Source organism: Gymnoscopelus microlampas (genome assembly GCF_963454915.1).
Source record: "Gymnoscopelus microlampas genome assembly, chromosome: 3".
Lineage (NCBI taxonomy): Eukaryota > Metazoa > Chordata > Actinopteri > Myctophiformes > Myctophidae > Gymnoscopelus > Gymnoscopelus microlampas.
In genome coordinates, this window is record NC_139940.1 from 41,003,549 (window position 1) to 41,026,954 (window position 23,406).

Consider the following 23,406-nt stretch of genomic DNA (forward strand, 5'->3'; position numbering starts at 1 on the left):
TTCAAACATCTCTGATGCAGTGTATTAACCAGGGGCGTAACTACCGTGACGCAGCCCGGTGACATTTAGGGCCCACCCGTGCTGTCTGTAAAATGTAATAATAAATACACGGTATAGGCCTACTGTATACAGAGATGCAATTGCAGTTGACAGAATTGTGGCTAGCATGGTGCTAGTAATTACCGTAATTATTAATTGATTGTTTTGTATGTACATATGTACAGTTTTCAGATTTTCCTTTTTCCTTTTTCTTCACAAGATTTTGGTTTAGAATACCAGGTTAAACATGCCTCAGAATCGACCAGTTCTTTTTTATATACAGTATAGATAACATTTGTGGTCTCGTGATTTTTTACTATAAAAAATTACTAAGTCACTTTTCATGTCATATATATGTACTCTTCTCTATTTTCTCCTAACTCAGAGAGGACAAGTAAGTATGCTATTCTGTCAATGGTAAAGGGACTGGTTTTGTTTTGTGCATAATAATACATTTTAAGTTTTTGCCCGTTTATATTGTAGTTGTCATATTGCAATTCAATAGAACTAATGAGCAACTAAGTTTTGTGCGTACATACAGTATATTTTTCAGTAATCTGCCACATACATCTTTATGTTTTCTTGTACTGTTGCTCAAGATGGAGTTCTATTGAAACATTCATTTTGTGGCCGTGCTAGTTGTGTTAATCCTTAACCCATTTAAACCGGGAACGCATCTGTGTAACCACTTAAACCATTATTTTATACTTTGGCTATTAAAAAATAGCAGCTCTACAAGCTCACACAGAGTTTGTGTTAAAAATACATATTCAAAGATTTGCTACATTTTCAAGATTTTTCAAAAATGGCAGATATACGAGGTCATAAAGCGGCACTCAGTGCCGCGCTATGAGCTTGTATATCTGCTATTTTTGAATAGCCAAAGACATCTAAAATGACGAGATGCGTTCCCGGATTGAATGGTTTAATGTGTCACCATATTATGACAAAATGAGGATCATTCTTGTCATGGTTATATACAATAACATGGATTGTCTCTCAGCTGATCCCCATTACTAACGCCCTTTACCTTGTTTTGTTTTACGATGTAATGAGCTTTCACAAGGCCAGAGGAGCAAATCATTTCAACTCACCACTCCTTCACTGTGCTGTATATGAGTAGCTCTGAAAAGAAAGGCCTTGTTGAAAGAGAGATGGGCCACTCTTGTTTTATTCACTGGAGTAGTGTCAAGCCATTAAGTGTGGGTGTTTTCTAAATGGAATCGCCTCTAAATGCTGCCTGCCTGCAACAACAGAACTGATATTTAAACTGTCACTTTGCCTCCTGTCTCAGTAACAGTCATTATGCCTCATCATCATGCACATTACTAAAAACCCTTTTAACCTGTGCGTTGTCCTTGTTTTTTGCAGGTCGCCCACCAAGGTAAGCACTGTTTAACTCCAACCTTTCACAGATTGTAGTAGCGGTTTGTAGTGATTCATTGTCAATTCTCGCATAAAATTGCAGCTGAATCACATCAGCGTATGTAAATGGTCTGGTCACCCTAGTAACGGGAGGGGGGGGGCGTGTACACTCTTCTCAGCAGGAGTCAGCGGCCACCAACGGCTCGCCGGCTGCCGCTGCCCCGGCTAATGCTACCCCGGCTAAGGCTGCCCCGGCTCCTGCTGCACCCGCTAAGCATGCCGCTCCACCCGCTAAGCCTGCGCCTCCTGCCGCTCATGCAGGCGGCCCCCCGGCTCGTCCACCGGCACGTCCCGGCCCACCCAAGCCCCCAGTGACCCCCACCACCAACACCATTACCACCATCAACAAGTGAGGATGCACCACTCAGCATTATTTCAAAATAATACAAATCACTCAACACTTTGCATGTAACACACTGCATATAACACTGCCTAGTGCCTACAACACTGCATAGGAAACTCAACACGTAATCCTGTTTCCTGATTTGTCTCTCTGCTGTATGCAGTGGTGGAAAGTACATTTACTTAAATACTGTACTTTTTCGGTTGTTGAATACAATACGTACTTTTACTTTACGAAGGTATGTCCAATTTTCAATACTTTATACTTCTACTCCACTACATCTCAGAGGAAAATATTGTACTTTTTACTCCACTACAATTATTTGAAAACTTTAGTTACTAGTTACTTTGTAGATTTTGATTATTATTACAAAGCATACATTAACCACTTCAGCCCTATATATACTTTGGCTATTTGAAAATAGCCCATCTACAAGCTCTCAACGCGTCACACAGCAACGCATTGAGAGCTTGTAGATTGCTATTTTCACATTATTTTATACATTTTGAAAACTGGGACATTCTGCGTTATGAGCACTTTTACTTTTGGTACATTAAGTATATTTTGATGCCAATACTTTTGTACTTTTACTCAATGAAAATTTTAATGCAAGCCTTTTACTTACTAACAGCTTGAGTGTTTCTACATAGTGGTATTGATACTTTTACTTAAGTAAAACTGTGAGTAGTTCTTACACCACTGAGTATGTCTCGTCTATCTGTCTCTCGGCAGTGCTCTTGATGATGGCTTCCTGTTGGATCTGGACCCCATGTCCTCCTCGGCAGGAGGTGCTGCGGCAGCTTCATCCACCAGCGCATGGGGAGGTGAGACAGCGATATGAAATGAAATATTTCACACAACTTTCAATTAGCAGTTATAGCTGTTGTGAAATATTCTTAGCTAAACGTCTTGAACGGCTATGGGCCACATGGCTCGTAAAAACCCAAGGCTACTTATGTACTTAAATGACTTGAAACGACTGTACATTGCACAAAATCAGTACAACATTGCACGGCTAGAGAAAAATAAAGCTATATGACAGAATTAACTGAATTTTATGTTTCTGTAATGGCATGCAGGATTGTAAGTAAAGTACTTTAACTTCATCATAAAGTTTTTTTGCACTTCTTTCATGTACATTTTTGATCTCTAAAAAAAGTTCTCTCTCTCTCTTACACAGATCTTCTAGCTGAGGGTGAGTATCACAGCTCGTGCTATTGTGTGAACAGCTGCGTTCCACGGGGAAAATAAGACAAATTCCTTTTAGCGTGAGCAAGTGGCAATGTACCTGGAAAATGCCTGAAACTCTTACATGGTCTTTGTGACGAGATCCTGGCCATGTTTATGTAGGGAACAAACACATTTTCTACCCCTTTTTTACAATACAAGCTTTTATTTCTTTTTCATCTTCCTCCCACTCTATATTTCTCCTTCTCCCCTCTTCTCTGACTGTCTCTCTGTCTCTCTGTCTCTCTGTCTCTTTGTCTCTCTGTCTCTCTGTCTCTATGTGTGTCTCTCTCTCTCTCTGTCTGTCTCTCTGTCTGTCTGTCTGTCTCTCTGTCTGTCTGTGTCTGTCTCTTTCTGTCTGTCTGTCTGTCTCTCTCTCTCTCTCTCTCTCTCTCTCTCTCTCTCTCTCTCTCTCTCTCTCTCTCTCTCTCTCTCTCTCTCTCTCTCCTGTCCCTCTCTCTGTATCTCTCTCTCCCTCCCCCTCTCTCTCTTTGTGGTTGTTGTGACTGGGGATTTGTGGGGTTTGGGCACGTTGCGTCTGCATCTGCAGCGCCCCCAGCCGCCGCTGACAATGGCACCGAAGCTCTCCTGGCGGAGGGCGACGATGCTGACGATGCTGCCCCCGCAGCAGCCACGGCCAAGGCTGCAGCCAGCGCGGCCGCACCTGCGCCAGCTTCGCTGCACGCTCCCTCCACCACCTCCGCCACAGAAGTGGACCTGTTCGGAGGTCAGTGGAGACGGTCAGAGGAGGGGAGGGTGGATAGGACCCCCACTGCACACAGTGGTCTGTCTTGTCTGTCTATCTGCAAGGAACCCACTCCTTCTCTTAGCAAGCTCTTGTTAGACTTCCTTCCGCCTGGTACGCTGGACGTTAAGTAAAGCGGAAAATATAGTGGGTTAAAGAAATGCTGTATTGGGATGTTAACAGCATCAAAATCTTAGCTAGATTAAGTAAATGCTAAATGGCTGTCAAAGAGAGACTTTGCTTTGCCCATTGCTGAGCTTGACATTTCCCTCCTTGTCACAGAGTACAAGCTTGTGACAACGTCCATGGTAACCCCTCATTAACCCAAGCCTGCACAAGCAGTGTGCTCACTGAATGCAGCATTATGCAGCCTTCAAAAACCTACCATTCCAGCAATGGTACAGTCAGACAAAAACATTTTGGGCTGCATATTTCTTGTATTCTCTGACCTTTTGTCCTCCCCTAATGCTGATCTCTAATTCTTGTTTCATCCCCATGCCCATGTGTTTGTTTACTCACCCCTCCTTTTTGTTTGGTTTGGTCCATTCCTCCATCCGTTCGTCTATCTGCCCGGTTTGTGTTATGTTTTGCGTTCCTTGTCGTCCGTCTGCGTTGCCCTAGATGCGTTTGCGCCCTCCCCTGGAGACGGTCCTGTTGCTGTGGCTGCGGGCCCTGCCACTGATGCATTTGGTGGATCTGGTGGGTGATAAAACAGCTTTGTATGCATGTGCAAATACATGCGTTTGTGCGTATGTGTGTGTGTGTGTGTGTGTGTGTGTGTGTGTGTGTGTGTGTGTGTGTGTGTGTGTGTGTGTGTGTGTGTGTGTGTGTGTGTGTGTGTGTGTGTGTGTGTGTGTGCGTGCGTGCGTGCGTGCGTGCGTGCGTGCGTGCGTGCGTGCGTGCGTGCGTGCGTGCGTGCGTGCGTGCGTGCGTGGGTGCGTGCGTGCGTGCGTGCGTGTTCAACAAGATGACAGTATATCCATTGGCCATGTGGTGGAATTTGTGGCCTGCTGTCTCGTCACAAACCCTGTTTACAAGGAGCCCCAGTCATGGACCCTCTCCATCTCCTCTACTAAAACCTTTCCTCGCAATATTCACCTGGTGAATACTCGAGTAAAAAGCACAGCACAGCTATTAACTTGGCTTTCTCCCAATTTGATATTTAACTACCACTAACCTACCACTAATCCTACTAGATGATAATGCTGGTCATCCTTGAGCCCTTGGTTTATTTATCCAACAACTAACTACGTTAATTCTCTCTTTGGCTTGATCGTGTAAGTAGACAGAGTAATGAAAGGACGAAGAAGCCATAGTAAGTAAGAAGCCAGAGGACAAGAGCCGTACAAGAGCAGTCAGTACAATATATATACTGTATATACGGTATATATATATATTTTGAACCTCTGGTGTGTTTATAGCATACTGTAGAAGCTATGACATTAATGAAATGACCATTTACTGTTTACTTTATGACATGCTTCTTCATTAACTTTCTACTGCATCCATACAAAGCCTGCCGTTGTCTACATTCATGATCCATGTACGTGAATTGAGTCCATACTACAGTGTAGTCTGTAGACTCAATTAAAATGTATGAAACACAGTTTATTGTTCACTGTGGTCTGTCTATGTAAGCTCTTTTACTAATAGACAGTGCCTATTGTACACTGAGCTGATTCTTAATAAAAAGTATGAGCGAGCCTGTGGATGCAGTACGAAGGTTAATGGGTAACGTTTGCATTTTAGTTCATTTAATTACATTCCTTTGACCTAACCCTCATTTGAAAGCTCTTAGGCTTTTTTACTGTGTTTGTTATTTAACAAACCCCCCCACCCCCACCTCTACCCCTTCCCTCCTCCCTTCTCTGATCATAACCCGCCCTCCCCAAACCCTCTTACCCCCACCCTGCTTTCTAAAGACCCCTTCGCTACGACAGAAGGGAGTGCAGACATTGCAGCAGCAGGGCTGGACCTGTTCGCTATGAGGCCTACCGACGCGGGGGCCTCCGCCCCCACCCTCACCCTCACCTCCAGTGATGCGGGGGCCATCGCTGCCCCCATCGCTGCCCCTGCCGCCCCCACCCCTTCCTCCACCACCACCACCACTACTACTACTACTACCGCCACCACAGACAACACCACCACAGACTCTGCAGCTGCCCCGGCTCTAGATCTCTTTGGTGGTAAAGTCCTCTCACTCTCATTCTGCCTCTCACTGCATTGCCCTGCATTATGCATTATGATGATGATGATGATGATGATGATGATGATGATGATGATGATGGTGATGGTTGTGATTAATGTGTTTGCTCTTGTTAAGGATGATACTGAAGATGACAATAACTTTGCCACTCCCTACATTTCAGATTTTTTTCTTTTTTCCTTGACACCTTTTCCCCCATTATGGTTTATTTAATTTGATACAAAAGTCAGCGGGTCAATCGAGCATTTTGTCCACCTCTGCCAAAATTTTAATGATTGGACCATCAAAAGTGAAATCTACTTACTACTTAATAGATTCCTTGATAATCCAATCGGAGGTGATATTGAAACACTTCTCCATCAAATTCATATACTTTATGAATCTGTCCATGCATAGGCTACTTAGCTAGATCTTTTATTTTTATTTTCACACTGCTTTCATTGACAGATGTGGCTCAACTTGTCTTGACTGCTAACCTGCTAATAGCACTAACAAACAGGCTATACGAAGGAAGAAAGCAACAACAGTTTTGTCTGTCTAACTTGGCTTTCTTCTCTTCCTGCTTCAAGCCTACGTTGTAGATATTGGCACAACGCAAATGCACATTGTTTTCATGACAGTGGAATACCACTCAATTTAACCACATAAACCCTAGCGTCCCTATTCTGGGCATATAGGTGAACATTCAGCGAACATTTGGCAAAAATAGCATGTCTACAAGCTCACAACATGTCGAAACACAATGCATTGTGAGCTTGTAGATCGCCTTTTTTTGACGAAGAGATTTGGTGTAGAGAAAGTCAACAGTCTTGGGGTCCCTGGGGAATAATATTTAAATGCTCAAATTGTCTGGAATTCCACTATCATTGTTTTTCTCCATTTTTGTAACAAAAGTGGGAAAAAATACAAATAAAACCCAATGTATCGTTTTGTAACGCAACACAAGTTGTTGTTGTATTACCAAACCATACATCTGTAGATTATCTTCCTTTTTTATTTTTTCTAATTATCTTTCTTCATCATTCTGTTTGCATTGGACTTGAAAGCTGGAATGTCCATTATAAATAACTGTGTGTCCTTGTTTGTAGATATGTTTGAGTCAATGCCTGAGCAAAGCCCTACCACAGAAACCAAAGCCGCTACCACTCCTAGCGTAGACCTTTTCGGTTCAGGTACACGAGGTTGATCTCCATTTTATCTCTGTGTGGAACCTCTTCTTCATCTTCCTCTGGTGTCCATGTGTCTGCTCCTCTTGTCATGTGATTTTTTTGCACACACGTACTTGGTTTGTCCCCATAGTGGTATGAGAAAATGTGCATGCTAAACCACTCGTCGAATAGGACGATTTGTTTCCTTTCGGCTGCTTTTATGTCTATGCTAGTCAGTAAAATCCTCAGTGTTCGACTGTTCGTTTAACTCAGAAAGTGTGCAAATTGAACCAAATGGACCCATAAGGGTAACCATGCACACACAGTTACGTTTGCACACTTTCTTTTTTTTGTTCAAAGTTTCTTTATTGGTATTTTCAAAATCGCATTCAGGTCAGTGAACAAAAGCATACAAAAAGAGTGTATGTTACCCCTCCCACCCCCCAAAGTTCCCGCTCCGAAAGAGCCACAACCCTGGTATCTTGCTGTACCATTAACAGAAGAAAAACAATACATACAGATAAGACATATTTACATTGAAAGTTGAGAGAAAATGAAAAATGGATTAAATAAAGTAAAAAGCAAGGATAAAAACAAGTCAAAGAAGTTCATTAAATGAAATTAAAAATAAAAATATGAAAAAAAAATGCAAAAAACAGATACAGTGGGATCAGTATTTATGGGTCATTAATGTCACACTTTCTGAGTTTCAAATGTAGAAGGGAACACTGCGGATTTTACTGTGCGCGGTATGTCAGCTATGCTAACGCTTTTCTGTGCTCCCCCTGCCCCGACCTCTCTCCCTCTTTCTCCTCCTGCTCCTCTTGCTGCTGCTGCTCTGCCTTGCTCTGGCGCTGGCGCTGTAGACCTCCCCACCGTGTCTCGCGGGCCCTCTCCTTTGCCTGAGCCCGTTTCGGCTGGAGACATTGTGACCGGTGAGTTTCGCTGATAGCACAGCTTGTCATCTCATCTCATTCATAAAGTAGGGACTCGAGTGAGTGCATGTCCACAAAGTGGCGCTGTTTGCCGTCACACTTCACGAAAACATGGACACCAAATTGAGATGACGGAACCCTCGCACATGTGACCTCATTCTCTGGTCTGTTCCGCTACGATCCCGTACCCTCTCACTGTAACAAAGCATGTCATGGTGCTGGGCTCACATTCTAAAAGCAGTCATATTGAGGTTAATTTTCTTCCATTTATGTGTCTCTCTCTCTCTCTCTCTCTCTCTCTCTCTCTCTCTCTCTCTCTCTCTCCGCTTAGATGCTTTCTCCTCCCCTGCAGAGTCCCCAGTTCCTGCTGTGGCCCCTGCTTCAGCTCCTGTCCCAGAGGCGTCCTCTCCACCCAAACCAGAGCCTGCACCTGTTATCGATCTGCTGGGTACATGGACCTCAAGCACACATACTAACTCTTGCACACACGTCGTCTTGGTTTGTCCGCATAGTGGTATGAGGAAATGTGCAAGCAGGACAATTTGCACCTTTCGGCTGCTTATATACATCTGTGCTACACAGTGCAAATTCTCTAGCCTGGGATCCAGACTAGAGAATCAGTCTGGATTCCAGGCTACAAATCCTCAGTGTTGCTTTAACTTAACCGATTAAGACCGGGAAAGCATCTGCGTCATTTTAGATTTGAGCTAAAAAGTATTATTTTATAAAATAGCAGATCTACAAGCTCATAGGAAAATTGTGAAAATGTGTGCAAATCTTTGAATATATATATATATTTTTAAAGCGAACATTTCAAATCTTTGCTTCTGGGGGTCTCTGGGACAAAACATTTTGAGATGGGGGTCTGCGGCCAAATACATAATAATTTTTATGGGGGTCCTTGACATGAAAAAGTTTGAGCACCACTGATATAGCAACATACGTTTTTCAGAAAACTGTTCAAATTGAATCAAATGGACTGCATAACAGATTTGACTGTGCAGTGAGTGAGTTGTGTCTCTCAGTCTTCACACGTCAGTGAAGTCATGGTCTCACGCGTCCTGTGCGACTCCTCTGCCCCTGTCGTGTCTCAGTGAGCGGCCCATGACCTCTAACCCCTTTCTACCCTTCATGCTGCCTTCTGGATTCACTGGACTGACCATGCAGACAGCTTCGGTGGTCCCGAGGAGCAGACGCTGAGTTCTGCCCCTGCAGCAGCTGAAGATGACTTGCTGGGAGGTATGTGGGGTGGTTAGTTGTCTCACTGCATGGCCCAGAACGCACCATCATGTCATTTTTATATTTTTGTCTGTCTCTTTCTTTCTCTTTCCGTCTCTCTCACCTTTGTGTTTTCTTAAACACACGACGCACACGCACACGCACACGCACACGCACACACACACACACACACACACACACACACACACACACACACACACACACACACACACACACACACACACACACACACGCACACACACACACACACGCACACACACACACAGGCCCTCCTCTTCTGATAGTTGTTACCGTAGTGGTTGCATCGTCGTGCCAAACTGCTGTTAAAGTTTAATGTTCTTTCCTAAAAGTCCCAATTCTCCAAAATGACTCAGAAATCCACCGCACATCGTCTGTTTTGGAAACCACTTCCTCTGCCTCTAGCTTTTCCTTTTATCACCATATTTTATCACATTATGGAAATGCGATTGTGTTATATTGGAAAAATGGCTCTCCGCCGAGGCTACAATTGAATGTGGCATCGCAATTGTTTATGCTTTCTGTTCCTGCTCCATTTGTATCCAGGTTTGATGTCTCCTTGCCTGCCAGCTACGGTGGGCCCAGCTCTTGCTCCGGCCCTGGCCCCCGTTGCGGCTCTAGCCCCGGTTCAGAATGACCTCCTGGAGTCTGGCTTTGATGCCTTGGGTTCCCTGCCTTCTCCCACACCCCCAGTACCCGCTGCAGTCGCAGCTGTGCCACTAGTACCAGCAGCAATAGACACGGCAACAGCCCCACCAGCGCTCTCTGGTGGTTTTGATGCTTCAAGTAGTAAGTGGATGATACTCTATAGTACATTGTGAATGAGTCTGTTTTTAGGAGTTATTATTTAGCTAACTGCTTTATCTATTTAATTTTGGGGATTTGGCTGTATGATCATCACCCTCCCTATTACAGTATAGATTAGTACACATCAATCTTTTTTTTTTACAAGATGTTCAACTGACATTGATTGAAAGTCAGAGATATGAGAACATTTTATCCTCAATTTCCTCCGTACTGAAAAGGATTATTTTCAGGCCAGACTAAATTAATTCCCTGATCTGATTAAGGGCCTGTGGACCAGGGCAGTTGTAGATCAAAACATGTCAAATACAGTACACTAAAACATTCATTCAGCTTCATTTAGCAAGGACCGCTTTTGTATCCGTCCTCACCATGTAGTTCAGAATGTATTTCTGTTTACAGTTGACAGTGAGTGATGGCAGGTCTTAGCCTAAACTAGCAGACATGGTCAGAATGGAGCTAGCTAGCCCAGTGTGATCCTTGTTGCAGCGCTGCTGCTATTGCTGCTGCTGCTGCTGCTGCTGCTTTATATGTTGATCTTCTGCATGAGTGAGTGACGCTGCCACGCAATGCTGCCACGCACCGCTGCCACTGGCCTCTTTGCGTAACACAGAGGCCTTTACACTCCCCACCGCTGACGGCTTAACTCCTCCTCACTGCTTTGTCTTTGCTCTCAATTTCTCGCTCAATCTGTCTCTTTTTCTCCCCCTCCCCCTGTTTCTCACATGCACACACTGATGCTCTCTCTGCTCCCCCACACTCACCCTCACCTCTTTCTCTCCTTGTCATGAATCCCACTCCCCCCCATATTCCCATTTTCCCTGCTGCCCACCTGTCCTCACAACCTTGCCCAAATCCATCTTCCACGTCTGTTTCTTGCCCTCCTTTCCTTCCTCCCCCTCTCTCTTCCCCCCGCCCTGTCCTTTCATCTCTATCTGCTGGGTCATTGCTTGCTGCTACTATGTATAATTGGTGAGTTCAACGCCCCACGGTGCATCGCAGCATGAGCAGTCCTCACTCCCCCCTTTAAAAAACAATTAAATGAATACGTACGTACGTGCTAGTTTTGCATGTTGCAACTATTTAAACTTTTTTTTTTACTCTTGGTCTCGTGCATGAGACAACATTTTGTGATCTTTATATTTCTATAATGCATCCTCACTTTCTTGCAGTATCATGTCAAATAGGCCAGTGTTTGAGTTCATGAAGTATGGACACATACACTGGGTGACTGGGCACCACCACAACTCCAATATTGATTTCCTTATTGCTCCCGGGTGGTGCATGCAATGCGCAGCTATAAGCTGTGGCGACATCAAGGCTAGATGGGTCCCTGTCATCGTACAGTCTGGTTACACATCTGCCCCCTTTTGTGTCAGTGTACAGTAGATTAAGGTATTATGGGTAGTAATCCGCAGTGTCTCTCTAACGACCTGCCCCCCTCTCCCCTAAGTGTTCGATGGATTAGGTGACTTGATGATACCTGCCTTAACACCCCAGAGCACCGGGGGCAGCTCTGCAGGCAGCACTGCTGGAAGCGCAGCAGTGTGCGGAGGCATGTCGGCCGCTCCACCCGCCACACCACCTTCTACCAAAACTATCGGAGGAGATCTGGACTCATCACTGGCAAACCTGATTGGCGGTAAATTTGGGATGTAATTAGTTGGAGGGGAAGCAAATGGTTTGATCAAATTGTTACACAGGTTGACCTTTTTTCTGTTCTTCTTTTGCAGATCTTGGAGTAAAAAAAAAGTAAGCGTGTGTGTTCAGTGTATGTGAGAAGAGTGGATATATATAGACATGTGTTTCCCTTGTGTCCATCCTACAGTACGTGACAACAAATGCTCTGCAGTACAGTATGAATAATACAACAATGGCAAGATCCATGTTCATTGTAACATAGTTTAAGACCTTTCTCCAATCACCCATCTATGTTACCTTTTAGGGACCCACAGAGTGAGAAGAAGCTAACCGGAGGTTCTAACTGGACGCCCCATGTCGCTAGCTCAAGCTGGGGTACACCTGGTGCCCCCATGGTAAGACAATTAACCCACCCTCTTTTAAAGTAAGCTCCATAAAGGTTGGCTTAAAAAAACTATTTAAATGCAAGCAATTGAGCAGAGTTGTTTACTGCATTTCAACTATTTACCATCCAAACCCACTCTAAACGTGTTCCACACCATTACATTTAGATTGTATTGAGTCTTTTTTCTGATATAGACTTTACTTCCTCTCTGTAGGGTGGCCCCGGAGCCGCTCCCCCTGGTGGAGCCATGATGCCACCTGGTGGAGCCATGATGGCACCAATGGGAGCACAGTCTGGCTTTGGCATGGTAAGCTTATACATACTGTAAGTAGTTCCTCATTGGCTGATTTTGGATAAAGTTTTATCCCAGAGATGCTACGCTGCTTACACTGAAGGGAGACACAAACAATATGACGTGAAAAATATCGGTTTTGCGATCATGTGATTTTGTGATGAACAGCTGCTTAGCATCTTAGGAAGATATGTATGCTAACTATACGGCCACTTCTTCCCTTTATACCCAGCCCCCCGCTACAGGCCTTGGAGCTCCCATGATGCCACAGTCTCTGATGGGGCAGCCACTGATGGCGCAGCCTATGATCAGACCAACCTTCACTGCACCCGGGGCTGCTGCAATGGGATCACCAGTAATACATTGCAGATATTAATCACACGCACGCACATACAGTACACACATACACAGTGCATGTCAAAACACATCTTCAGTGTGTTGTGAAAAGCTGTACTTTTGCAGGGATGCATGAATATTCATAAATACAAACACAGGTGTAACACACACATGTTGGGGGGGGGTTCTGCCTTTATTTGGATAGCATAGTGGAGACTGACATGAAACAGGGAGAGAGAGAGAGAGATGGGGAGTGACACGCAGTAAAGGTTGTCAGGCTTGGGAATCGAACTGTCGACGTGCTGTTAGGCTGCATTAGAGCCTATATGTGGCACCAGTGGCGTCCCCAGGAATGGCGAGAGTGGCCGATCCAATCTGCTCAATGGAAAGCTTGTTGGATGCGTGACTTTGAGGACATTAAGCACGCATGACACCTTTTCGGGTTATTTGGGTTGTCTAGGGGAGGCGAGATCTTAGTTGGACAGGCGACCGCCTGTCCTGCCTCTACAGTGGGTACGCTTCTGTGTGGCACACGCCTTAACCGCTCGGCCATCGGCGCCCCCACGTTATGTTATATCTAAAATGTTGTTCTCTTTCATTTCGCTGTGCCCAGCTGTCTCCAGGACCTGCCAACCAGAGTGCCAAGAAGGCTAAAGACCCCCTGGCAGCCCTCGACCTCAAGGATTTGATGTCATGAAAGGTGCTATACAAATAAAGTGTATTATTATTATTATTATTATTATTATTATTATTATTATTATTATTATTATTATTATCAAATTATTGGCTGAGGAATGCGACAAAACCTAAAAAATCTCCATGAATTCAAGGTCATGGGGTGTGTAATTGATAGAAAAGAAGTCACATTTCTTCTTTTTCCCTTCTCCTTCTCCTTCTCCTTCTCCTTCTCTTTCTCTTTCTCTTTCTCTTTCTCTTTCTCTTTCTCTTTCTCTTTCTCCTTCTCCTTCCCTTCTCTTCTCTTATGTCTTCATATAGCTGCTTTCTTTTATGGAGCAAGGCCCTCTCAGTGTTTGCCTGGTGGTTGTGAACAGCTCAGGATACCAGAGCGTCCCCTTCAGCTATTCCACCTTATAAGCCTCCCTCTTCTCCACCCAATCCATCTCCACCAATCCCAGCCCTGCCCTTCTCCTGTGTGATGTCGTAGCACAAACTGTGAAGTGAACCATAGCGATATATATACATATTTGAAAAAAAGAAGAAAAAAAAAACACGCGTGTGCTTATATAGATGTAATAATCCTTTGTCTAAAGAAAACCAAACAAAACCCTGAGAAAAAAAAAGTCCGAAAAAGTAAGTGAGAGAAAGGTGAAAGTGTATGTGTTTAGATTCTTTATTTCCAGTGTTGGCGTTTGAGTTGAATGATGGATGTATGTTTATGTCCTAAGCTCCACCCTCAACCCTGTATTTGACCATGCCTCTTTCTAGAGCAGTGATTCCCAAACTTTTTAGCTGGAGACCCAAAAGAGACAATTTGTGTCTCCCCGGGACCCAAACTTACAAAAATACATTTTAATCACTTAAGTCCTATTTCAGAAATAGTGAAAATAGCCAATCTACAAGGTCACAAAGCATAGCTATGCAATGCTTTGTGAGCTTGTAGATCTGCTATTTTCACTGGAAATGTTCAGATATTCTTTTTACATTTCTGCATTTTCTTTTTTTTACATTTCTGCATTATTTTTTAAATCTTTTGACATAACTAAGAGAAAATATATAGGAAACGTAAAAAGAGGGATATTTACATGCTACCAATAAAAATTGTTGCGTGACCCAAAAGTGGGTTCCGACCCATTGTTTGGGAAACACTGTTCTGAAGGGTGAGGGGCTCTTCTCCTGCCCTACTCGGATTGGATGAGAGTGGTTAAGTGAAGTGGCTTCTGTTACGTGAAATGTGTCATTTACAGAAGGTCCTATCTTGATGTACATATTTCTCTGGCAAATCCGTGGATTATGTCTCTATTCTGTATGTCTGTTGAAGAGAAATATAAATGTGAATCCAATATGAAACTGTAAGAAGTCATGTGAGCGATATGTTAATTCCCATCATCATTTGAAAGTGTTTGGAAACAAATGATTACTGCTATATGATTGATATACTGTATAAGAACATGTATGGGCCTCTGAATAATCACAGACCATCAAGTGATTGGTTTTATTTATTTTTATCGTGAGTAGTTTTTCTAAAAAATGTTTTTTATTTTTTTATTTTGTTGCATCTTGTCCAGCGTTGTTCATATGGTTGTTTTCCTTTAGAAACATTCTCTAATGTGGTGTTGATATTCACGTCATATCTGATTACGTATATTTTGAGAGGAAACCTGTTATTATCATGTTCAGGCGAATCTATATTTTGTCACACGACCCTTTTGACAAGTGTCGCTTGACAAAAATAACATTTTCAACTGGAACGTGTCACGTTTTAATTGAATAAGTGACATACTGTATATAAGTTAGCCTTTATTCATTGCAGAGGTGAATTCAAACAGTCTTAGCATATTATGAAAATTTAACATAAGTGTGTACAGACGTCTACCTGCTATTTTAACATTTCCCTATGGATCTATCTCTGCCAGCTCTCCTTTGTTTGATTTTCATTGTTGCCAGTGATTTCTTCATTACTGTCACCAGTTCAGTGTCAATAGGGTATCAATAGGGTTATTTTTGTATTTAAGGAATTTAAGGAAACAGATTCCTTTACCATTCACTTTTCTCTGTTCTTCATTTGATCATGTTGACCCCCTTAGAACCATTGTTGGTGAAACAGTGATGTTGTACAGTATGTTGCCGCACGAGAAGGGCTTGGAACTGAGGCTGTTTACCCAGAGAAGGTACACTGTTAAACAGTGTGCCTTCTACCCAAGGGCGGCATCTTTACAGCAAGTTCATTAATAATAATTAAATTATCTTGTTGTTAAGATGCTTTTAGTAAACCTCACCCATGACTCTATAGGCAGCCTTGTATAACCATTGACCCCAGTCATGTGCTGTAAACCCCCAGATACTTAGAGGATACTCGGTGTGCGTGTTGTTGTCATCTCAATAAAATGTTTCGGCAATCGTGAGGGGAAAAAAATGGTTGACAGTCAATGATGGGAGATATTTTTTTCATGACTGAGTTAAAATTGTATTTTGTTATTAGTTTTTAATTAATTTTTAATTACAATGGCCCTTCCCAGTGCATGTCTGCCCTTTGAGATGCAATAAACTCAATGACGGATTGAATCGCCTGTAAATGCTCTCCTTTTTCTCAACCATTCAAAAACAACCAGACACATCCTCACAATGTTCTCCTCTTATCCGGTAACCAGAAAGCTCGCCCCCAAAACACACTCGCCGTCATTTTTTCCACGGACCACTCGCGCCCAGCGGTTCTTGTATTCTTGTATTTGTTTTCTGAGTTAGGAATAAGGTTAGGGTTAGGCATAGTTTTACTGAGGTTAAGATTAGGAATAGGGTTAGGTTTAGGTATAGTTTTACTGCGGTTAGTTTAGGAAAAGGTTAGGTTTAGGCATAGCTTTACTGAGGTAAGTTTAGGAATACCTGGTGGTGACCGTTCCGAGGTCGCCGGATTTGACCCGGGGCGAGCGTGTTTTGGGACGAGCGTTCTTGTATTCTCTTATCCTCTCCATGATGGTCTGAATGCTGCTTTGGTGGACAAACAACTAAATCCACACGTTTACAGTATATGACAGATGCAAACAGTGATAATCCCATAAAACTCTACCAGATATTTAATGTTACCAGGGATTTAAACGTTTACAATCATAGTACAAGCATAAACAGGCACACACACATACAAGTAGTAATCTTGGTTTTAATGGTTGGTTGTTTTCAATCCGCTTTATTAATCTAATGTATTTTGTCAATCAATAGGACGTTCATGAATTGTGGCACATGAGAAACAAGAATAATAAAAAATACAACACCTCAAATTTAAAATTGACATTACACAGTATTGTGGCTTCTTTTTTCTTTTGTCATCGCTATACTCCTAGAATTACAGGAATCTATATTGCTCAAGTAAGTTTTTAATCTGTCAGTCCCATTATCAAACTCCATTATGTAGCCACACATTAAATACATAGTTACAGTTCTAGGCTATCAAAATATATTCTGAGAAGTTTTCCCAAAAAAACAAAAGTGTACAATTTATTAAGTTAGCACCAAGTCTCCGGATAAGCACCGTTATAATTATGTGCATAACAATGAAACCACATTTCACTGCATTGCAATAATAGACAAAGGATGATGGTAGAAGTCAAAAGAATCTGATATCCAGGATCGATCAGGACCCTTTCACTAGAGAAAGAGGATAAAGTTATAAAAGGAAGGGGACAATATATGAAATTCAAAGATCTAGATATACACAATGCAACACCAGCCATTTTATTTAGAAAATGTTCATAAAAACACGCATAATTTCAATATTCCTAAATGGTTTAATCGTAAGAAAAATATATTTATTTTTCCCGGGTCTTTTGTCAAGGCCAATGCACAATTGTTTCCTTTTTACAAACACAGTGGAGAACACCTCAATGTGTCAATGTCTCTCTGTACAAAACCTGGCCGGATTAAAAGTATAATATAACAAGGCTTCGCCCATATGAAACAGTGACACAATTGAATATATACCTTCTCAAACAATATCTCCAAATTGGTCAAATCAAAAACAAATCTCGGTCTGAACAAAGCTACAGACCTGGAGGATCTGTAAATACATAATCATGATATTCAGTATTTCTCTAAGAGTGTTTTTATTTTTTTAGCAAATAAATTACAAGAGCTGAAAAGCCACAGTTCTCTTTTATCTGTTGACAAAATCCTGTTGGTGTCAACATTGAGTCTGTATGGCAGTGTGTGTGTGTGTGTGTGTGTGTGTGTGTGTGTGTGTGTGTGTGTGTGTGTGTGTGTGTGTGTGTGTGTGTGTGTGTGTGTGTGTGTGTGTGTGTGTGTGTGTGTGTGTGTGTGTGTGTGCGTGCGTGCGTGTGTGTGTGTGTGCGCACGCGCGCATGCCATGTAATACGCATGCCATGCATGTATGTATGTAGAATGCATGTGTGTGATATGTGCATGTGTGTGTGAGGCTGTCACGCCACTGGGAGGCACAGGAGGTAACAGAGAGGCAGGCAGAGAAGAGGCAGTCAGCGGGCCCCTGGTTGGTCATAGGAGAGCGTTAGGTTGGGGGATTAGGTTGGGGGAGGTGGGAGATGAAGGAGTCTTTTGGTTTAAGGGAAGTGGGTGTGGTGTTTTCAGGCCACCCGGCACTCACTGGAGTCCCCGTGGACCCAATAGCAGATCTGGGCATACTTGAGCGGCGTTATTCTCACCGCCACGTTGTAATCCTGCTGCACACCGTTCCCGCTAACATCCACCCACTGGTGGCCTGAGAAAATGCCAATGATCTTCCTCTTCCACTTCTTCTTGCCGGCCTCTTTGAGGCGGATGTAGACCCCTGAGCCGCTGGACCCAGGCTTGGCGTCGCAGTACTGGTAAAGAAGGTCGTTGGACTCCTCTGAGACGGAGCAGAAGCGGTACACTAAATTGCCAGGTCGGTCGTCATCAAAGCCAGAGAAGTGGATCCTGCTAGCTGGCAACTTCTTCACTGAGGGAATGACGCCCAGGTCCATGTGCTTGACCTTCTGCGCTTTCTTCAGCTCCAGAATGGCGTAATCGTAATCCGCAGCCACGCCCTCGGTCACACCTTTGAACCAGCCCTTGGGAACTTGAGTCTGCTTGACCCTGGTCCACCTGAAGGAAGGCTTCTCCGATTCCACACTGCGCCGGCTGCGGCTCTTTCGGCCTTTCCCTTTGCCTTTGCGTTCTCCTTTCCCGCCTTTCTCTTCTTTTTCCTCCTCCTCCCCCTCCTCCTTATCTCGCTCCCCCTTTCTCCCTTTTTTGCCTTTCCCTCGTCCTCCTCTCCCTTTGCCTCCTTTACCTCGCCGGGACTTCTCCTTCAGGACGCCGACACGCAGCTTTTGTGCCCCGTGCAGATAATCCCGTCCATCGTGGATACAGTGGGCGGCTGTCAGCACATGTTTGGGGGACACAAGAACCCCAGAGCAGCCGGTGGAGATCTTGACAGACGTGGAGAAGGGGTACTTGGAGGAGAACTGCTTGTCAGAGATGGTGAAGCGCGTGTCAGTGCCGTACACCTCCCGTTTGCGGCGGGAGCTGGAGTTGAAGTTTGGGGACCAGCTGGTGACCTCATTAAGGCCCTGGACTGATACGGAGGTAAGCGTGCGTGATCCATTCTCGTACACCGTCTCGTAGGACAGGAACTGCTCCAGGTCTTTCAGAGACGGAGCAGGGAGGTGGCGCTGGCACTCGATTCCACAAGTGCCACTCAGCTCTGACTGAGGCTGGGCTGAGAAGCTGGGGCTGCTCAGAGGCACGGTGCGCCTGTTCCTCACCAGAGGGACCTTCCACTGTGGCCAGGTGTACTCATCATCAACCGAAGCCTCCTCTGCCGCTACAGCCACCACCACGGCCAGCACCGTCACTGGGAGCAGGACACACAGGGGTACAGGGCCCATTATTAAGGTGGGCCTGGCTCTGAAACACAAGAGAGAGAGATATGAGGGATGGTACATGTAGACACTTTCATTTCATTTTAATTTGCTGTTGAAGTCTAGTGTAAGGGCCAAATACACTCCAGTTAAGTCCACAGGGGGGCAACATAGACCACAGATTTTAGAGCCCTCTTCGACACTGAGTCAAGACAGCTTAGTGGATTCGGTACAACTTGCTGTAAAGTTTCACAGTGCTCTGTCGCTCCACAAGAACCTCAAAGCTATGCAAGGCAGCATGTTTCAACCACAAAACAAAATGCACAAGTTTGCAGAAATTATGGGTAGCCTACCATTTTCGTTAAGGCTGAACTTGGGACATAGGCTATGAGAGAAGAAAAAAAGAAAAAAAAATCTTAAGGTATTTCTCTCGAGGTGATACAGTATACTAGCTCTGTGGTTGAAAGTAGATTTACTGTCTGTGAGTGTGGCTGGAGGCTGTGGGCAGTGAGGAGGAGAGGATGAACCTCGACGCTGTGACTGGGCTGAGACAGTGGCTTGGAGGTTTGCCACAATGGTTAACCTTCCCTCCCAGTAATGACCATATCTGGTTTCCCCAGCCCGGCTGTTCCCTCTCTGAGGGCACACATGACATCACACGTCAAGACCGTGCAAGCTGCTGCCAGCATACAGTTGTGTGCTTCTCAAAGTGTTGTGTTGCTAATGATCCTGATAGTCCCACACAGGAAATTTGAATTTGGCCTTGACATTTTGATGTATTCAGCAGCAGACCATCACTTCACCGCAGAGAAGGTGATCATTATTTTGTCAGCAGTGCTGTAGTGGAGGAGTCCCACACAGTCACATCCAAACACAACCAGAGAAAGACATTTGAAGGCTGAAGAGCAAAGCAGAAGGCTGATTTCAAACAGAAGCATCGAGTGACAAGCCACAGTAATTCCATTCATCCTGATTGTTGTTGGAGTTCAAATGATCTGTGACAGGAGGCCCAGCATCTGGGGCTTGAGAGGGACACTCCATTTTGGCCAGGTTAATAGTGCATTCCCCACCAATTTGATGTTAGTGTAGCGTGAAAATGAGCTGGATGCCAGCTGCAACAGCAGGCACTTCCCAAAGAACACAGCTGAAGCAAAAATAATTCCTGTGCTATATATGAATAAAAGCACTGCATGACCCACGACAGTGCTTGTGCCACAGGAGGTTTTGAAGGTCAGAGAGTCAGTAGAGCAGCATAGCAGTATACAGCAGCCAACTGCCCTGGCCTAACCACTCCACAATGTCTCCCATAAAACATGAATAGTGGTCTTCATCAAACTAGTCAGAACCAGACTACATTAAATAAATGCAGGCCCAGAGAAGCTATAAAACTGTCCCTATAAAACAAGAATACAAAAGTTTCAAAACCCACGCTTCTGGCCCCAACTTGTGCGCTTCCCCCCACACTGACGCATAGCGCACATTCAGCAGAAATGTAATCATTCAGGACAGACAGAGTGGAAACTGATATGCTGCCATTAGAATCTTGGTTACAGACGCCTCTCATTTCAACGAAATATATTTTCCATGACTGTGTGGCCTGAGAGTTGAAAAAAAAACGCAGCGCACACGCCGTTCGTGCGCCCTCTCCATTCAGCATCCCTCTCCATTCAGCATCCCAGCCAGTGTTGCCACATTTTATGAGAGAAATAAGCAACCAGGTATAGGAAAACAAGCCCAAAAGAAGTAACTATAGGCCACATGAGAACTTTAAACCTAGTACTAGCCAATCTACAAGCTCACAACGTGATGCGACGCGCTGTGAGCTTGTAGATCTGCTATTTTCAAAAAACTCTTGCTATAATAAATTGTGGAATATTTGGAATATTTTTTGAAACATTCTAACAACACAAATGCTCCCTGGCACACAAAACATTTTCATGAAAATATTTGAGAACCACTGATTTAAATGATAATTAAAAATGTTGGAAGCAAGCCTAAATAAGCAAGCACACGTTAGAAACAAGCCCAAAGAAACCGCAACCCGCAACTAACCAATATTTACAAGCAACTTTACAGAAAAATAAGCCCAACATCGCTTATAATAACTAAGCCGACAGACATGGCAACACTGCTCCATTCAGCATCCCAGCCAGTCTTGCAACTCCAAAAGAAGCTATGAAAGCCACCAGAAGATGGCGCTATAACGCAGTCCTATCCTCATCACATACTACTTCCTACTTCCATGGGTCCTTTGAGAGAGATGTACCCTATAATGTCTAATTGAACTTGGAATGGATAATTTCATCCAATTTGACATCTTTTCTCTACTACAAAGTATTATCGTGTCAAAACATTAGGCCAATATAGAATTATGTATTTGTTAGAGATAATTAGCTCTGATGTTTAGAGAATGTAATTTTTTTAAATAATGATTCAGATTATTTGTTACATATTAATAATGGAATGTAATCACTAAACCAGTTTTTTCCCATTAACATAATCCTTCCCATATTAATTAGTATAGGCCTATATACTACCAAATCAGCCCCTATAGCTCCTATACCCAGTCGAAACAATACATCCATTGAAATAAACTAAAGTTAATTAGCCTACATCTGTTGAATGAATAAAGGTTTTACACTACCTCTAATAGCCTAACAAATCGAGCTACTGGAAGAAACCCCTCAGAACAAATAATTCAGTTAATAAATATATGATATTTAAACAACCCTAATTGATCTGTTGTGATCTAGCCTACTGATCATAATTTAATTAAATCTTAGTTGGTAAAAAAAAAAAAAAAAAAGTATTTATTGAGTCAACTCAAGGCTACTGATTGTTTCTTCTTTTTTTCCACTTCAAGTGGAAATTAATAAATAAATAAATGTATTTTAAAAATAGAATGAAAAAAAAGAGAAAACATTGACTAGTAAAAACTGAATGCCTTTATGATTAAATCCTTTTTTTGGGGGGGGGGGGGGGTCCAAGAACATCCAACAAAAAAAGATTTAAACACATGAAAGATCTCAGAAAGCTATATTTCTCAGTTTTTAAAATAATGATAAAATGAGTCTTCATACCTGCTTGCATTCGATTGATGTGTATGCCAAATCCGCAAAGTATTGTTTTCTTCTTTAAATATAATAAATATGATCCCTCTGTGCTATTGCATCTCAGGCGTCCTCCTGCTATCAGTCGGTGATACTTTCCCAGCCTCTCCTCATTGCATGTGCAAGAGGCTGCGAGCATGCAGTCTCCGACCGCTCCGTGCGGGCTGCACTTGATGCAAGGGAAGGGAGGGGGGAAAGAAAAAGTCTGAAAAGGCTTCTTTTTTTTTCTCCTTCTCTTCACTCGCGACAAAAGCTGTTCACATTATGGGTGGGACCAAACGATTTAACCAAACGCTGAATTGAAGTGAAGTCAGTTGCCTATTCAGCAGTGCAGCCGCCCGCAGCCCCAGTCGGGGAGGTGAGATGATGCATGCCACAGCTACAGCCCATGAGAAAAATCCCCAATGTAAAAGTGTCGTTTGTGCTCCAGAGTCAATGGCACTTTCAGTGGACTGTGAACAAATTAGTTCCACGGGCTCCACAATAGCTCCTGCTGGGCAGTCCATTGTCAGCCATGAGCCTCAACATCTGCAGTACTTTTATTTTCAGTGCTCAATGAAGTGGTAAACACATTGAGCAGGGCGTATTGGTGCAGTGGGAGTCCCTGGTTTGACAGCACATGGGAAAAGAAAAACAAAATGAGTCATGCAGTGTGAGTGAGAATCAGGCATTATGAAGATTCCTTAAGAAATGTTAAAAGCATATAGCCAATGTTGATTTATATCATCTGCATAACAAGACCAAGAGTCTAAAAGCCATGCTTGCACCCCCTAAAGGCAGTGCTGCTATTACACCCAACTGGATACTTGGGTCAAAGTGTGGCACTAGAGGAAAGGCCATGGGGTCGTCAAAATCAGTAGGGTTCATTCTGGAGTCAGTCAGTTTATTAGATTATGAGATATCTTGTGTGCAAAGTAGAGGGTAGCATGGGTCCAAAAGAAATTTGAGGATAATTTGCATTTATCCGACTGGGACTCCAGTCCCGT

At 43.5% G+C, this 23,406-nt stretch overlaps 2 protein-coding genes across 2 annotated transcripts; one reads left to right on the forward strand and one right to left on the reverse strand.

The window, feature by feature from the left end:
- Nucleotides 1-166: 166 nt before the first annotated feature.
- LOC311041851 (uncharacterized protein) lies at nucleotides 167-14,531 on the forward strand (the record flags this gene model as incomplete). Its single annotated transcript, XM_084052336.1, has 20 exons — nucleotides 167-175; nucleotides 1,411-1,423; nucleotides 1,549-1,813; nucleotides 2,540-2,631; nucleotides 2,988-3,026; nucleotides 3,585-3,761; nucleotides 4,401-4,478; nucleotides 5,702-5,965; nucleotides 7,074-7,157; nucleotides 8,000-8,068; nucleotides 8,400-8,516; nucleotides 9,236-9,307; nucleotides 9,872-10,114; nucleotides 11,583-11,771; nucleotides 11,863-11,881; nucleotides 12,075-12,165; nucleotides 12,370-12,462; nucleotides 12,680-12,802; nucleotides 13,397-13,483; nucleotides 13,780-14,531. The coding sequence occupies 19 exons, from the start codon at nucleotides 167-169 to the stop codon at nucleotides 13,478-13,480; spliced, it is 2,121 nt and encodes a 706-aa protein (XP_083908462.1). The 3' UTR covers nucleotides 13,481-13,483; nucleotides 13,780-14,531.
- Nucleotides 14,532-16,600: 2,069 nt separating this feature from the next.
- On the reverse strand, nucleotides 16,601-22,718 carry prss35 (serine protease 35). Its single transcript, XM_084053026.1, has 2 exons — nucleotides 22,391-22,718; nucleotides 16,601-19,356 (listed from the first exon to the last, which is right to left on the reverse strand). The coding sequence occupies exon 2, from the start codon at nucleotides 19,335-19,337 to the stop codon at nucleotides 18,054-18,056; it is 1,284 nt and encodes a 427-aa protein (XP_083909152.1). The 5' UTR covers nucleotides 19,338-19,356; nucleotides 22,391-22,718; the 3' UTR covers nucleotides 16,601-18,053.
- Between the last annotated feature and the right edge of the window lie 688 nt (nucleotides 22,719-23,406).

What these genes read in the sequence shown, in the direction of transcription:
- prss35 (XM_084053026.1), bottom strand. Translation starts at nt 19,337, where the DNA reads ATGGGCCCTGTACCCCTGTGTGTCCTGCTCCCAGTGACGGTGCTGGCC.